Below are 15,816 nucleotides of genomic sequence, written 5' to 3' on the forward strand. Positions count from 1 at the left end.
TTATGCCTAGTTTTTTGTTTGAACCAAATTTCCATTTCTTGCTAGTGTTTTTTTCTTGTTCACATACGGAATTTTGACATCGATTTTCTGTTTTTTTTTAAGATCTTTTGATCTGATTTTTTTCAGAAATGGTTTTCCCAATTCACTCATAGTCAGTTCTAGGTCCAATTTTTTGTTTAGTCAATGAAAATTCTTTGAATTTTACGTGAGCACTTGTCTTGCTATGTTTTCTTTTACTTCGTCGAACTAAAATTTTTAGCTTCACCTTAGTTGTCAGCTTGTTCAACATTTTGCATGGAATCTTTGACTTTTGTGGGCTAGTTTCACTCTTCTCTCTTTCTGTTAAAAGTGTTTTTAGACCGTAGTTGCTCAGCAAAGGAAATCAAAATGAACAGAGTCAGAATAAAAAATTAGAGTCAGAAATAGAAACGGGACAAACCCATAAAGCCCAATTTTAGATGCCCGCTATTTGAACGTCGTTCCTATAAGTCTTAGTTACCATCTCTTATGCTTTTTGCTCATTCGTTCATGCAATTTCAACTGAATTGCATGTGTGACGTCATTTTTCGCTCTTAGTGGAGCGAGTTTTTTTTGTTCATTTGCGTGATTAAAATTTTATTCACACTTAACTTACCTCACTCACAAAAATGACTTCCTCACTTTGAAATTGGCTTTTATTTACTTTAATTCAATGAGATAAGGTCAAATGGGTGTGTTGTGTAACTTCTAAATGAAGGTTATTAGAGAGCAGCTAATAGAGGCAGCAAAAACTTATACAGATTTTCAATCAAAGTATAACATATCAGCCTTCAATGAAAAGACGAATTTTTTTGTCTTTTTTACTGTTTTTTTTAGACTGCAGATCTACGAAGCTATTGCGGCTATTTTCTGGCCGTCTGCCAGCTATGTTTTTCTTGCTTGTATAGATTCAGAAGTTCATAAAGTATTGACATTGCATCGGTGTCAGGACTAAATAGCCAGTGTGACAAAATACCGAAAATATACCCAATATTTTATCCTACTGTTGAAACTACCAGAGCGATTCTTTAGCCTTATATTATCTGAAACACCGTGTAATACCGAGTACCAATTGTAATCGGATTATTGAACAAACAGATGAAAGGGAATCAATTGGGCATAATGGAATGAGGTATATTAGCACATTGGGTTTTTTACATGGGTATATTAAGGAACCTTGACATCAGGATAAAATTGAAATCAGTTTTTTAAGTGAAAATAATAGATAAATATTAACTGAAAGTCTGAGCTCCAATTGTTGTTTACATTCGGTGAAATTGTGCTCGTGTTAAATCGGCAATGAGTAAATTGAAGCGAATTTTTCAAAGTTATATTTTTTAGTCCACTGAAGAACTGAAAGTGGTCTACAATGATGCGAAAGAGGATTATGCTGGTGGTGAAGAGTTGGGACTGGATGACAGTCGTCGCAGTTCTAGAGCTTCTTTGTACTCGCAGGACTCATTCGATGAGGTGTCCACCACAGAGCCGCCATTTTCTGACACCAATATCGAGTAAACAGAGTTCTGTAAATACTGATAAAAAATACTGCCCGTATCAATATGAAAGGGAGCCATTTTCCCCCGAGAGTCGCAGAAAAGATTTTTTAAAAGTATTTCTTGTGCTAAATCCGAAGGATTGAAATTCAAATTAAATTACAGTTCTAGTGCGTACTGCAATTCATCGTTCTCTTATTTTCCAAAAAAGGATCTAAATGCACAAAGATGAAGCAGGTATTGAATTTTTTGCACTTGATCGTCTTTCGTCTGATCGATGTGATTTTTTAATAAGAGGAATGGGATATTGTGCTACAGCCCGTGAGTGCTAAGCCGCCGTGCTGCTCTCTTAGAGAGTTCTTGGTCTTTTAAATCTTTTAAACTCTTGAGGAGTCTTATTTTGGACAATTTTACGAGGTTTGGAACTTTTCTGGCCACCTTTTATCCTGTTAAGCTGGGCTCTTTAAATATAGCGGCAACCAAACAAGGCAGGCGTCTGGCAGTTGTTGAGAGCAATGGTCGTACATTAGTCAGTATTGGTTATTAATAGCTGCCCGCATCTTCTGAACCGGCTATTATAGCGGCCCTAAATTTTTTTAATTGCTCTCAAGCGAAGTTTGTAGCAATTGTATTAGCCCTGTTGGTCTTTTTTATGCGATTTTTCGCTTGAACGATTTTTTGTCTGAACTATTTGACTTTTCGTCCTCAAAAACGGGATAAACAGGTTACGCTCGGTGGGCCACTAAGTTCTATTAGAGCCTTGACCCTAACCAGTGTCTGAGAAGACAATTTCTTGGTGCAAAGGTGGTTCTTAATCTTGAACGTTTGAACTACCCTCCCCTGCACTCAATCTTCCACTCACCGTTAACACCCCCCCCCCCCCCCCCCACCTCACACTCCCCCAATACAAGCATCTCTGAGCCCCTGCTGGGTACTACCTGTTTCAACTGAATAGACTACGTGAGCTTTGTTTCTGATAGCCGCCCTCGTCTTCTCAGCGGGATAATATGGCGTTCCTATCTTTTTTTTACAGCTCAGCAATTTTAAATTGTTTTGGGGGCGTAAAAATATGTTTAGTTTTTTCTTAGTTCACAGATTTTTCAACATTTTGCGTGATTTCTTTTTGACTTCTCTAGGCTAGTTTCACTATTCTCTCTTTAGCTTAAAGTGATTTTGGGCAGCAGTTTTTTTGTCACCGACTTTTCAAAGCGCTTTTCATTTTTTCATGCGAGTTTTTTCTCCCTGGTCTACATACCTAACTGAAAGTGTGCTATAGATTTTTTCTTTTAACTATTTTTAGGTGGGATTTGGAGTTTTTTTTGCTGTTTTGGCATATCCATGCTTTTTATATGTTTTTTGTGCTGCTTTATTTTTTGTATCCATATTCATGTAGTATTATGCTTTTTCAATTGAATTGTATTGTTTGAGATTGTTTTGCTGAAGACACTTTACAATCGCGCTTTTGCGTGAATTTTGTTTGTTTGAACTTTCCTTCAAGTTCATTTCACTGAAACTGGTAGTTGACATTCTCACTGTCACTCTCGTCCATAATGTAAACAATGTTCAGCGTTTTGTTAAAAATTTGTTTTGCTTCACCTTAGTTCACCGCTTGTTCAAACATTTTACAGGAAATCTTCTTTGACTTCTCGACGCTAGATTCATTCTTCGTTTATTGTTATCGAAGTGCGTTTAAACAGAAGTTCCTGAGCAAAGCAATCTTAAATGAACAGTATCATTATCAAAAAAAACGAAATCTTAAATAGAAACGGGATAAACCTGTACAGCTCAATTTTAGATGCCCGCTACCTGCACTTTGTTTTTATAAGTATTTGTTAACATCTCCAATGCTTTTTTGGCAGTGTGATAATTCCCTCTATCATCTCATTAAGAAACAGGAGTATGTCTGACTACGAAATCCGATCAAATAAGCACTTTTAAAATGTTTTTGTACAACAATAAATTTTCCATTATTTTTCTATTCCTTCAATCCCTATCGGTGATATGGGAATCAATTGCGGTTGCTTTCCGGCAATCTGCCGGGTATGTTACTTTATGTGGTTAAGTTGCCATCGTCTTTTTCTAATATTTTTCAAATTTGTTTTCTAATGTCTTTTGTTTTAACTGTTTTTGAGCATCTGCATGAATCTTTAGCATCTGAACGAATTGTTTCCTTCCTTAGATGCTTGTTTATGAGGATGCCTCGAAAACTAGTGAAACCAGTTTTGGTTTCGAACTCAAAGTGGTTCCTGAATTTTTTGTGTGCTAAGTTTTCTTGTACTTTAAGGCAGTATTCAATGTCAAGGAAAATGTCGGTTTTAAAATTGATGCCTAATCCTTACTGAATTGCATATCATCGTTCTTTGTCGTTTAATGTCCGCCGTCAGCCTCTCAACGGCTATTATTTAGTAGCTCTCTTTTTTTAATTTGCTTTACCTTTTGATCACGTTTTTCGTTTTACATAAGTCTCTATTTTCACGTAGGCTTCTGTCTTACCTCATTCACTGTTTCAACTCAATTGATTTTGAATTCTTTCAAGCATTGAATTACGCAATGTGTTGAATATGTTCAATGTCAAAATAGCAAAATCAAAAGAAGGGAGATAAACCGATAAAGCCCGGTCATTCAGTCATAGAGCATTAGGTTATCAAAGTTTATTAGAGTGATTGATAGCTGACACTAGTATTAGGCTCAACAGCTTTCAGTTTAGAAGTTGAATTAAGTATAGGTTTAAAATTCAATCTGAAACAGCACGCAAAATTAGATCAGTTTTTTACTTTTGGAAAAGAAAAGAAATTGGTCAATTTCTATCTCGTCTTTTTTTTCGTTTTCTATTTCAATCCCGATATGCGCAAAGCGCGTCAACGGCGGCTATTTTTCGGCAATTAGCCGGCTCTGTTTACGTGTGAAAAAAAATCAGATTTTTTCAAAAAAGAGAAACGAGAACTTCAAAGCAGATTCAAGAATTTTTGATTTGATGTTTAGTCGGTTTTTGATTTAAGAGCTAATTTTAGGTGCGAACCAATATCAAATTTCACAATTGTCAGTTTGATTAGGTGGGAGCTTTAAAATGGCTTTCTCCTTTTCGTTGTCGTTTTGCTTTTAATTGAGTCTCGTTTTCGATTTTTTCGCTGGCCTCAAAGTGTTGTTGATGTGTTTTTAAATTTTTTTTTCACTTTGAATAGGTTTTGTAGGTTGAATGGGTAACTTCGTCAAGTTCAGATCTTTATCTGTTTCTCTCTATATTATATGTCGGGCAAGTCTAGTTGCAGCTATTTTCGGCAGTCTGCCGCCTATGATAATTCTGAAAGAACAGGAACTTCTGAGTCGTAAGGTATCTCATCAGCTCAATCTTGCGTAAAATATATGGCATCTCTTGTTGAGTGACGTCTCAACCTTTCATTAGAACTTTTTATTATGAAGTCAACCTTTAAACGAGATCGCATTTTGCAGTGAAAGTGAATCAGACGTAACTTTGATGGACAAAGAAGAGGAAGGGAAAGGCAGAGATGAAGAGGCGCGAGACAGGAGGGCTGGCAAAGTAGACGACGTCTCCAGCGTCTCACGAGATACGACTGATGATTACTCGGATAGTCAAAGTGATGCCACAGCTTCTTTTCCATCCTATTCGCCAAATTTGGAAAGTAAGTCTGAAATTAAGTTTTAAAAAGAGCATCTACTAAGTCGTCTTCTGTGCAACTTTTGACCCTCTTAGCTGACTAGCGGTGACCAACAGCAAATAAATTAGGTATTAGTTTTAAACTACGATAACCAATTGTTTTATTCGTAAAGGTGAAAAGTAATTATGTGAACACAACCCGCGAAGAGAGTTTTTTGAGTATATCATGACTGGGTAATGTTTCTTCGTCAAAAGTAGCCGGATAATAAATTAATTAGTATTTTTTAGGCAAAGCAGAGAGAAGACTGAAGAAGTCAAGCTCAATCGAAGGAAAATATAAGAATGGGAAAGAGAAAACAAAAATGCATGGAATTGGAGCGGAGCGCAGTTCAATTCAAATGACAGCAGAGGAGTATTACGCTGAAAGAGAAACAGCAACAGCCATAGGTACAAATGGATCTCTCCATTTCTGCTCCCAAACTGAGTTTAATAATTTCTCAACGATGGAGAAGAATGTAAATCAAAATAAGAGTTATTAATTTCCAAAAAAAGATTGCATAAAGAGTCTCACTTGTCCAGCTTAACACATTGACTTTAGGAAACGGCAAGTGAATTGTAATCGCAATTTTTGATATTATTTTTATCAATTGCTTTCGAATGAAGTTTGAAGCACTTTATTTTGTCGTTTTTTTTAATGCAAAATTTTTGCTTAACCGTTTTTGTGCTTTTTGTTTCTTATTATTCGCTTTCAAATGACTTTTTCACGCTTGACTTCTTAATTTTTTCCGTGATTTAAACTGTGCTCTCATTCCGAAAATATGTCTCTTGCTAACATAAAGTGTTCTAAACCAATGTAGCTTAATGGGTAAGATCCAGACTGCTTTTTGGGAAGTTGCGGGCTCGAGCCAATCTAGGTTGGCAACCATGAAAAATTTTTAAACCCACACCGCCTATCCTTTGAGAGCACTTCATCCGACTTAAGTCCGTTTGTGGTACATGTTAATGATGAAGTGTTGCATCAGCTATTTGCACATACCCCAGTCACCCAGAAATCGTTATCTTGCAAGATTCGTACTAATTCTTACTGAGTTAATTTGCAAGTTTCTGTGTCCTTGGTACGAATCTTGTAAGATCTTTTTTAAACAGAACCTACAAGATAATTATACCTCCTGCAAGAATTTGCAAGATAAGTATTCTTAGTACGACTCTTGCTAAAGCTCACAAGAACTTTTAGTATCTTACTTCTTTCAGTACGAAACTTGCAAGTTCTGACAAGATAACAATTCCACGTATTAACTAAGTACTATTTCACGTTCCCTAATAAGTTTCCTTGAAAAAATTAACATATTAAGCAAGTAGTTGGCTGAAAGCTTGCAATTTATATCAAGATAACAGTTTGTCAGACGAACTAAGAACGAATTCACATTCTCTAATACGCTTTTTACTGAAACTAAACAGAAAAGGCGAGGTTGGCTGCCATTAGCCCTAATCTTGCGAAACATCAAAACAACCATTAGGCATACTGAACTAGTACAATTTTGGTTTCTCTGATAGGGTTCATAATAAAATTTATTTTTAGTGAGATCATTTAAATCTTTAAAACTGTAATAAACGTTCGAGAACAAATTTCTGAGCTTTGAAACATAAATCACAAACAGTAACTTACAATCGGAGATGGAGTTTGGAGTTTGAATATAAATGTGGTAGGCTTTAATTTGAGTCCAGAATTCGCGGTTACCATCACTGGTTTTCTCATTTTCGCACCTGTTACTTCAAAATTTTTGATAGCGGTTGGCAACTAAATGAAATTCAATTATCGGATTTGGGTGGAAGCTTCAACTAATTGTGAAGATGGATTGGTGCTGCTTTGGCAAAATTAACGCCAAAGAGCCAAAGAGATAAATTTAATCTAGCAAAAATAGCAGTTGAAAGTTTGTTTTCAACTTAGAACACGCTTGACACTGAAAAAAAAACGAAAACAAAAATTCGGTCAATTTATCTCTTCTTTTTTCTTTTTCTGTTTCAATCCCGATGTGCGCGTCAATGGCGGCTATTTTCCGGCAATCTGCTGGCTAATTTTTTAATGTTCTGACTTAATTAGGTAATTTTTAGTACGACTGATTACAGGAATAATTATCTTACAAGTTCTTGTAAGTTGTTGCAAGACAACTATTTAGTACGATGGTATAGTTATCTTGCAACATTCTTACTAAATTGTACTGAAATGTGATCACTTAGTACGAGTTAGTACGAATCTTGCAAGATAACTCTTTTGCAATGCCTGGGGTAGTTTTGATTACATTTGACGTTGGGAAAACGACATCTGTTGCTGTGTGAAGGCCCCAGAGAAATATTGAATGATCATTCTATCGAATGTATTCAAAGCAGTTATTCATTTGTCAACTAAGATAAACCAACCACATTTGTCCATAAAGGTACAGCTCACCATGAGAATTTCCTGAATATGATTTCTCCCTCTGTATATTAAACTTTTTTGTGTTAAATGTGCGTTGGCTTATTTCAGATCGTGTTTTCCACCAAATAGTGACAATTCAGCCCAAGTCAATTGCATCCATGGTAGTTGAGAAGGACACGATTGATGGTGAGTTATCAATCCATCCAAAATATTACCATCAAGTTTAAATGAAAAGAGCCTAGTTCTTTCATATTTTCGATATTCCCTGAGACCTTCTCAAGTAATGAACTCTCAAGAAAAGCAGAGAAATAGGCACTATGGACATGCCTTATCTTCTCAAAACAACCAAAAACAAATTTTATGTTTCGGATATTTGTTCTGTTGGTTTCTAAAAACAGACCATTTTTATTGAAAACATTAGCAAACGTAAGTAAATTGCTGTTCAAAATAAGTTGTTGGAAAAATTTTAACGTTTACGCATTGCCTGAAGAATCAATCGTTAATTTGATTAATAGCCGCCCTCATCTTCTCAGCCGGCTATTATAGCGCTCGTTTTTACAATTCAAAGAATTTGATTTGTATTGGGGCGATGTCTTTTTTTAAAGATCTGTTCACACATTTTTATGATTTTTGAAGTCAAATTGGAGTGGTGATTTTGGTCACGCCGAAACAGGAAGTCGAGCGAAAAAGCGAGTGGTTTTGTGGCGTGAAATTTTTTCGCTCAAAATTTAAAGTAGAGTGAGAAAGCGGTGTTTGAACAAAAATTCGCTTTCTCGCTAGTGGGTTTTTGTTTACATGAGGCAATTTCACTTTGATTTTTACTGTTTTTAATAGCCGCCCTCATCTTCTCAGCCGGCTATCATAGCGCTCCTATTTTTTTTACTTCGACAAACTTTTTTTTTCGCTTCACCCATTTTGCCGCTTTTTCGACATTTTGCGTGAAATCTTTTTGACTTCTCTAGGCTAGTTTCACTCTTCTGTCATTCTGCTCAAATTCCTTTTAAACACCAGCTGCTCAGCAAAGCAATTCAAATTGACGAGAGTCAGTATAAAAAAATCAAAGTCAGAAATAGAAACGGGATAAACCCATAAAGCCCATTTTTAGATGCCCGGTACTTGAACTTTGTTCTCATAAGTTTTAGTTACTATCTATAATGCTTCTTGGTATTGATACTAGACCCTGCAGCCTCTCACTGAGAGACAGGAGTATGTTCAATTACGAAATGACATCAAAATAAATCTACTTAAAAATGTTTTCATACAAAAATCATTTTTTGTTGATTTTTTCTTTCAATCCCAATAGAGTTATGAGAATCAACGGCGGCTATTTTCCGGCAATCTGCCGAGCATGTTTTTGATTTTTTTTGGATCGTATTTTTTAATTGCTCTTGAACGCAGTTCATAGCAATTATTGTAAACGTGTGTGTCTTTTTTTATGCAAATTTTTCGCTTGACAATTTTGCGCTTTTCTTCTAGAACATTCTTTGACATTTCAAGTGACTTTTTCACGCTTTCGTGCATCATTTTTGAGTGATCTCTAGTGCTCCGAAGTTGCTAATATAAAATCGGTTGCAGCAAAAAATAATTAAGTGCCTCGTAGCGCAATGGTTAGTGAGGGTGGCCTTGGAGCGAGAGGGCAGTGGTTCGAATCCCGGCGGGGTCAAAGTTTTTTGCACTCATAAAGAAAAATTGATCTAGACTTGAAGACCATGAATTAAATTGCCTCGCCTGTCGTTCAAGAGCAATTCTTCCGACATTTGTCGGTTTATGATTTATAAATGGTTTTCCCAATCCATTCATAGTCCGTTCTAGGTCTAGTTTTTTGTTTAATCAATGAAAATTCTTTGAATGGTACATCAGGACTTGTCCTGCTATGTTTTTTACTTCGTCGAACAAAAAAATGTTTCGCTTTACCCATTTTGCCGCTTTTTCGACATTTTGCGTGAAATCTTTTTGACTTCTCTAGGCTAGTTCCACTCTTCTGTCATTCTGCTCAATGTCTTTTTAAACAGCAGCTGCTCAGCAAAGCAATTCAAAATGAAGAGAGTCAGTATAGAAAAATTCAAAGTCAGAAATAGAAACGGGATAAACCCATAAACCCCATTTTTAGATGCCCGGTACTTGAACATTGTTCTCATATGTTTTAGTTACTATCCATAATGCTTATTGGTTTTGATACTAGACCCTGTAGCCTCTCACTGAGAGAGGAGTATGTTCAATTACGAAATGACCATCAAATTAAATCGCACTCAAAAATGTTTTTTTACAAAAATCAATTTTTTGTGATATTTTCGTTTCTTTCAATCCCAATAAAGTTATGGGAATCAACGGCGGCTATTTTCCGGCAATCTGCCGGGTATGTTTTCTTTATTATACTCAGCAACGAACAGCAGACCACAATCTTCAAATTTTTTATCTTTTTGAGAAATTTTGCCGTGTTTTGGGCAATGAACTTAAGTTTCTGATGCTTCTTAAGTAACACTATAAGGAAACGTGTGCGATAACACAAAGTGATCCATAAAATAAAAAATCAACAGGAACATAGCGCCATTCGCATTGAAATGTTCAACATGATAAAATCAAACTTGTTTTGTTATTAAGAAATTCACAAAGCAAGCATTGGTTTCAATTTTCCTCCAATGTTTCAGCATTCAGAATTTATCATATAGTCTGATTAAATTTTGAAATAAAGTTATTTAGATAGCAGGAGTCAATAATTGAGATTACAAAATGTAGATCGATATGGAAAATCAAGGAAAGTTTTTTGTTAAAAAACGTCTGAAAACACGAAAAGTTTTGGGGACTGGCATGTCATTGCAAAACAAAATTGTTTGTTTTATTTGTGTAGAAGTTCTGGTCTTTTTTCGATTGACTCTTGCGCCCTTGACTTTCGTTTTGCGTGATCTGAATTTCTTTTATTCTCTATTTTAAGCATCTGATCTCCAGTGGCAGCAGCTCCCTACTAAAAGTCAGGTGAGAAATGCGCCGAAATTGGTGTCAATTTTTCCTTCTTAAATTTTCTTAGTGGTTATAATGGTATATAATGACCTCTGCTGACGTCATTTGAAGCCCTCTTCATGATTTTAGTTACTCCACTCGTTGTAGCAGGCTGCAGCAGATTAGAGCTATCACTAGGCTTTCAATAAATTCCTTTAAATTGAAAAAAGGGTGCGTATGTGTTGAAAATGCCAGAAAATGGGTCAAAAGGTTCAAATTTTATGTCTAGTTTTTTTTCAAATTGATTTCCGAGATTTTTTTGTAGTGAGAAAAAATAGCTTCAAATTGATGCCTCATAAGTTAGTTTGGGGTGCGTGCAATCAAAAATTTGTCTTTACCAAAAATTAGGACTAATATAAAGGTGTCCCATTTTTTTCAACGAATATGGGAAAAGCGCCGAATTTTTGGGACAGCTATAATCGTGCTGCGAGATGTATGTACTTATTCGATTCTATTCGGCAAATACGCTAAAGAAACTCAAGCTGAAGTTATATATTTTGCGTATTTCTGCTTAGCAAAACCAGTCCGCATTTCAAAAACGTGCCTAATAAAAACGTAAATATAACTCAACTGAGCACGTATTTTGGCGTTCCTGCACGCCATCAACGCCATCAATTGATGACATGCTTAAAAACTAGGAATTAGAGGCTATCTAGGAAATAACTCTTCATCATTTCAAAGGCCAGCCGAATGAGGTCAAAGCAGGTTCATAATATGGTTCTGGTGTGTTGGTTTTGATTTTGAGCCTAGGTTCGAGAGCGTACTTAGAACGAAGGGCTGCTATTTCGCAAAGAATTGTTTTCTATGCTGATGCAAATCTACTTATGTTAAAATCTTGTCTTCAAAGCAAAAGTTACTTAAATCACTGATTACAACTCTTGGACAAATTGAAAGGGCATATTAAAGATCTTTTGTCATCCTTTCACAGTCCTATAGACTTTTTGATCTAGGATACTCTAGAACTGCCTATGCTATCGGGCTGTGATCTTTCTGTGAAGTTTTGAGACTCAATTGAGTGGTTTCCGCTGAAAAAAAATATTTGGAAATGTCGAGGAGGAAACTAAGGCTAAAGGAACCGGATCCCATCTCAGAGGGATATAATGAACTCACAAAACTGAAGAGCAAAAACTGTTTTAAAAGCAAAAGGAGCGATTAATCAACATGAATATATTTGAAGAGGTATTTTTATAGCAATGACCAACTACAATCCGTCATCTGTAGCTTTGACAGCTTTTATGAGGAGTCATATAGACGCCACTCGAACCTTCATTGAGAACACGCGGAGACTGCACGAACAGTACCAGAAGATTCTCATACCGGACTACAATTACACAAACATGAACCAAGTTAAAGCTGTAAGTGAAAATCTCTCTAAGTTTGTATAAAGAACCCAAGTTTTTTAAACCCATTGACTTAATCACTTGATGGTACAAGCTCGAAGTTGCTTTATTTAGCAGTCGAACAGCAGATCGTAGCTAACCAAGACTACAAAAACTCAAAAAAGCGCTGATGTATAAGCCCACCATTTTGTTGTGTTGTCACTCAGCTATAACGTTTTTTTTTGCAATTGAGATTCCAATTTTTTCATTAAACTAATTTCTTGCCAATACTTTCGACGTTTCAAATTTTTTCCAACAAAAATGCATGTGTATGTGTATGCATATGAGCTTCGGTATTTCAGGAAATAAAGTTGACACTAGAAGCAGAAAACAATAAAAGCCTGGAGCTTGCAATAGACCGTGTTGAGCAGCAAATGGGAAGGTCGTTTTCACAAAATAAACGACAGAAGATCAGAGAAAAAGTGAATTTTCTCAAAAGTCAAAAGAAAGGAACTGAAACTTATACCTAGCTTAAGTTGTAATCTGTTAATATGTAGCTTTGTACAAAACTGTAATAATTGTTGATATCTGTAAAATATTATTTCGGTTTAAAATTGGAAAGAGAATAGCTTACCAACTTTTTTAAAAGAAAAATGCGACGTCAAGGTCAAAGAATGTGCAAATAATTGAGCAGATTAAAGTATATTTGAAATGCTAACCAAAGCATGACACAAAATATCCTAACGTCTAGCGACATTTCGCTACTATAACTAATCAATCAATGATTTATTTGTCTATACTGAAAGTTGCGCCGGCTGGTTACCAGTAAGATTCTTAACATTCTTTGCGAACTAAAGCTCAAATTCAAATCACGTTTTTAACCTCAGCCAGCTATCAATAATTACTTGTAGGATAGAGTGATTAAGAGGCAAGTGCGGTTTCTCAAATCTTGAGTCTTCGAGGCTCGTTGACACGCTTTGGCACATAATAGCAATAACTATACAAAAATTGGAGCGTTCCTGAAAATCATAATCTACTTTAATAACCGTATCACCAAATATAGCTGCAAGGTTGTGTCATAGAATGGTTGCAGTAATAGAATAATGATCAATCAAGTCGAAAGCTTTTATGCACAAGAAAGGGGCAGTGTCAGTTAGGAGGACAACGAAAAGGCAGCTTTAAATAAGAACGTTTGTTATAGCTGCGAAGAATTTGAATTGTATTGGGGCGCTGTCTTTTTTACGACTCGAAGAGGAGTATTAGAGAAGTCCTTTTTAATTGCTCTCAAACGAAGTTTGTAGCAATTATATTAGTCCTGTCGGTCTTTTTTTTATGCGATTTTTCGCTTGACCAATTTTTCGTCTGACGCTTTTGACTTTTCGTCCTCAAAAACGGCATAAACAGGTAGCGCCCAGCGGGCATTATGTGCTCTTAGAGCCTTTCAGGTCTGTTTCAGCTCAAACTGTCTTGGAGACTTATACTTATACTTATGGTGTGAGGGGCGGTTCTTAGAGGTTGACCCCCCCTTTGTTGACCCCCACCCCCACTACTGGCTCCACCCCCACCGCGCTTTTGCCCCCCCACCCAGTGCTGCCCCCATCAGCCCCCGGTGCACCCCCCCCCCCCCCGTGGCTAGCTACTGACCAAGCCAACCGCTCGCCGGTCATTTGAGAGCAATTCGCCCGACGTTAGTCGGTTATGTTTTAATCAATTTTATTGGAGTGATTTTTGAAGCGGGAAAAGCTTGAAAAAAATTGGAGTGATTTTGGTGCTGAACAAAAGTGAAGAGCGGAGCGGAGGAGAGTGGTTTTTGTTCATATCGCTGTTTTCTAGAGAGCGAGAAATAGGTGTGAAAATAAATTCTGTAAGCGAGCGAAATTTTTTGTTCACGTGCGGCATTTTGAAGCAGTCTTTTTTTTCGGTTAAGAGGTTTGATTAAGGATTTTCTTTAAATTTTAGGCTGATTTTGGTAGTGGATTGAAGGTTTCTGGAAATTTATTTGAATTGTATGCTATTTTGGTGGTTTTTCATGTATTTTGATGATTTTTGGGCTAATTTTTGCGATTTTTTGAATTTTGTTTTGTTTTACTGCCTCAAATGGGCACTGAAAAGACCCCTATTAATTGAGCAATTTTTAGTTCACAAGTGGCTACATCTTTGTTGATAAAAAGCTTTTTTTTTGAAAATTATGACGTAAAATGGCGAAAATTGGAACTATTTTTTTAAATTTTTTTTGCAGTTTTTCGATTTTTTCTGGACTTTAGACAAGTTTCTTAGCCTATTATGGCTAGCCTATTGTCTTGCGAGCCTTTGTTTACCCTATTGGCTGGAAAGAATTTTTCTTTGAATTTAGGTGCTTTTGTAATATTAAAAAATTATAAACTTTTTCCAGTTTTTTTATCAGTCAAACTTGTTTGAAAGAGCTTATTTTTTTCATGATTTGGCTTCAAAAGTTTTTTAAAAATTTTTATGAGTTGTTTTAGTAGGTACTAGAAGTGTTGACAAAGTATTTTTGGCAGAGATAGGTAATTCGGAATCTCAAGTTATGACAAATTATGATCAGTTTTTTATCATATTTCAATAGATTTGATTTTTCTATCACTTTTTTGTGTTACGGTTTTTTTCAAGATAATCCTAAATTAGTGGAGGCATGTTTTGTGTGATGAGTAGTTCGAAGGCATTTAAGTGGATTTCCACTTCGAGTCCTCTCCGGAATTCTTCCGGCTATGTTTTTTTAAAGATCTGTTCACACTTTCATGATTTTTGAAGTTAAATTGGAGTAGTGGTTTTGGTCACGCCGAAACAAGAAATAGAGCAAAAAAGAGAGTGGTTTTGCGGCGTGAAATTTTTTGCTCCAATTTTAAAGTAGAGTCAGAAAACGGTGTTTGAACAAAAATTTGCTTTCTCGCTCAGGTTTTTTTGTTCACATGCGGCAATTTCACTTTGAATTTTACTGTTGTTTTTCAATTTTTTGGATTTGATTTTTTCTAAATGGTTTTCCCAATCCATTCATAGATCATTCCAGGCCTTGTTTTTTGTTTGAACCAATTTTCTTGTTCTCGCTGGTAGTTTTTTTGTTCACATGCGCCTTTTTCCATTGATTTTCAGTTTTTTTTAAATTTTTCTGTTCTGATTTTTTTGGTAACGGTTTTCCCCATTCGTTCATAGTCCGTTCAAGGTCTAGTTTTTGTTAAGTCAATAAAAATTTTCCTGCCATGTTTTTTGTTGCGTCGTCTGACGCTTTTTTTCGTTTTACATTTGTTCACACAGCAGAGCTGAAAAAGTCAATTTTTCTGAATGACTTCTCTCACTAACGGCTTTTGCTCGCGTGACGTCATTTCTCACTCTCTAGCAAAAGTTTTTTTGCCTAATTAGATTTTGATCATATGTGACTTACCTCACTCAATAAAATGACTTTGCACTTTAGAACTTAAGTGTTATTTGAATTTGTTTAAGGTCAAAGGAACTCATATGTGCAGTAAAGGTCCCTAATAAAAAGTTTCTGCGGAATGAATGGTAACAAGCTTTATTAACGTATCGCTGAATATTTTTTACCTAGTTGTTTGAGCGGCGTCAGTTTTTTTCAATTTAGATCTGTATCTGTTTCTATCTTTATTATATGGCACGCAGGTCTATTCTTTCGCAGCTATTCCGGCAATCTGCCTGCTGTTTTATAAATATCATGAACTATGTTTGCAGCTGTATTATGTTTCCCTTTTTTGTAAGCAGATGATAAATTGTTATTGTCAACACACCATTGCCCATACCAAAAACTTGACGAGGTAAATGTAATTAACACATCTAAAACTCGAGCGAACCGATAAACACCTAACATTTATCAATTGTGCAAAAATGCAAATAGATTTTAAATCGCTCTGTAACGAAGTTTGAAGCAATTGTTGTGAACAAGTTTGTCTTTTTATGAAAAAATTATTGATTAAAGGTTTGACTTTCAAG

At 35.8% G+C, this 15,816-nt stretch overlaps 1 protein-coding gene across 3 annotated transcripts in view; it reads left to right on the forward strand.

Moving 5' to 3' along the window:
* Positions 1 to 12,492, forward strand: part of LOC142337873 (uncharacterized) — a 38,584-nt gene extending 26,092 nt beyond the window's left edge. For all 3 annotated transcript variants that reach the window (XM_075387474.1, XM_075387475.1, XM_075387477.1), the window contains 6 exons: positions 1,360 to 1,529; positions 4,962 to 5,152; positions 5,416 to 5,574; positions 7,652 to 7,729; positions 11,732 to 11,895; positions 12,222 to 12,492. In XM_075387474.1, coding sequence (XP_075243589.1) covers positions 1,360 to 1,529; positions 4,962 to 5,152; positions 5,416 to 5,574; positions 7,652 to 7,729; positions 11,732 to 11,895; positions 12,222 to 12,389 — 930 coding nt within the window. In that variant the 3' untranslated portion in view covers positions 12,390 to 12,492. The remainder of the gene's footprint in view (positions 1 to 1,359; positions 1,530 to 4,961; positions 5,153 to 5,415; positions 5,575 to 7,651; positions 7,730 to 11,731; positions 11,896 to 12,221) is intronic.
* The last annotated feature ends 3,324 nt before the right edge of the window (positions 12,493 to 15,816 follow it).

The sequence above is a fragment of the Convolutriloba macropyga genome, chromosome 4, assembly GCF_964194025.1.
Source record: "Convolutriloba macropyga chromosome 4, txConMacr16.3, whole genome shotgun sequence".
NCBI classification, from domain to species: Eukaryota; Metazoa; Xenacoelomorpha; order Acoela; family Convolutidae; genus Convolutriloba; species Convolutriloba macropyga.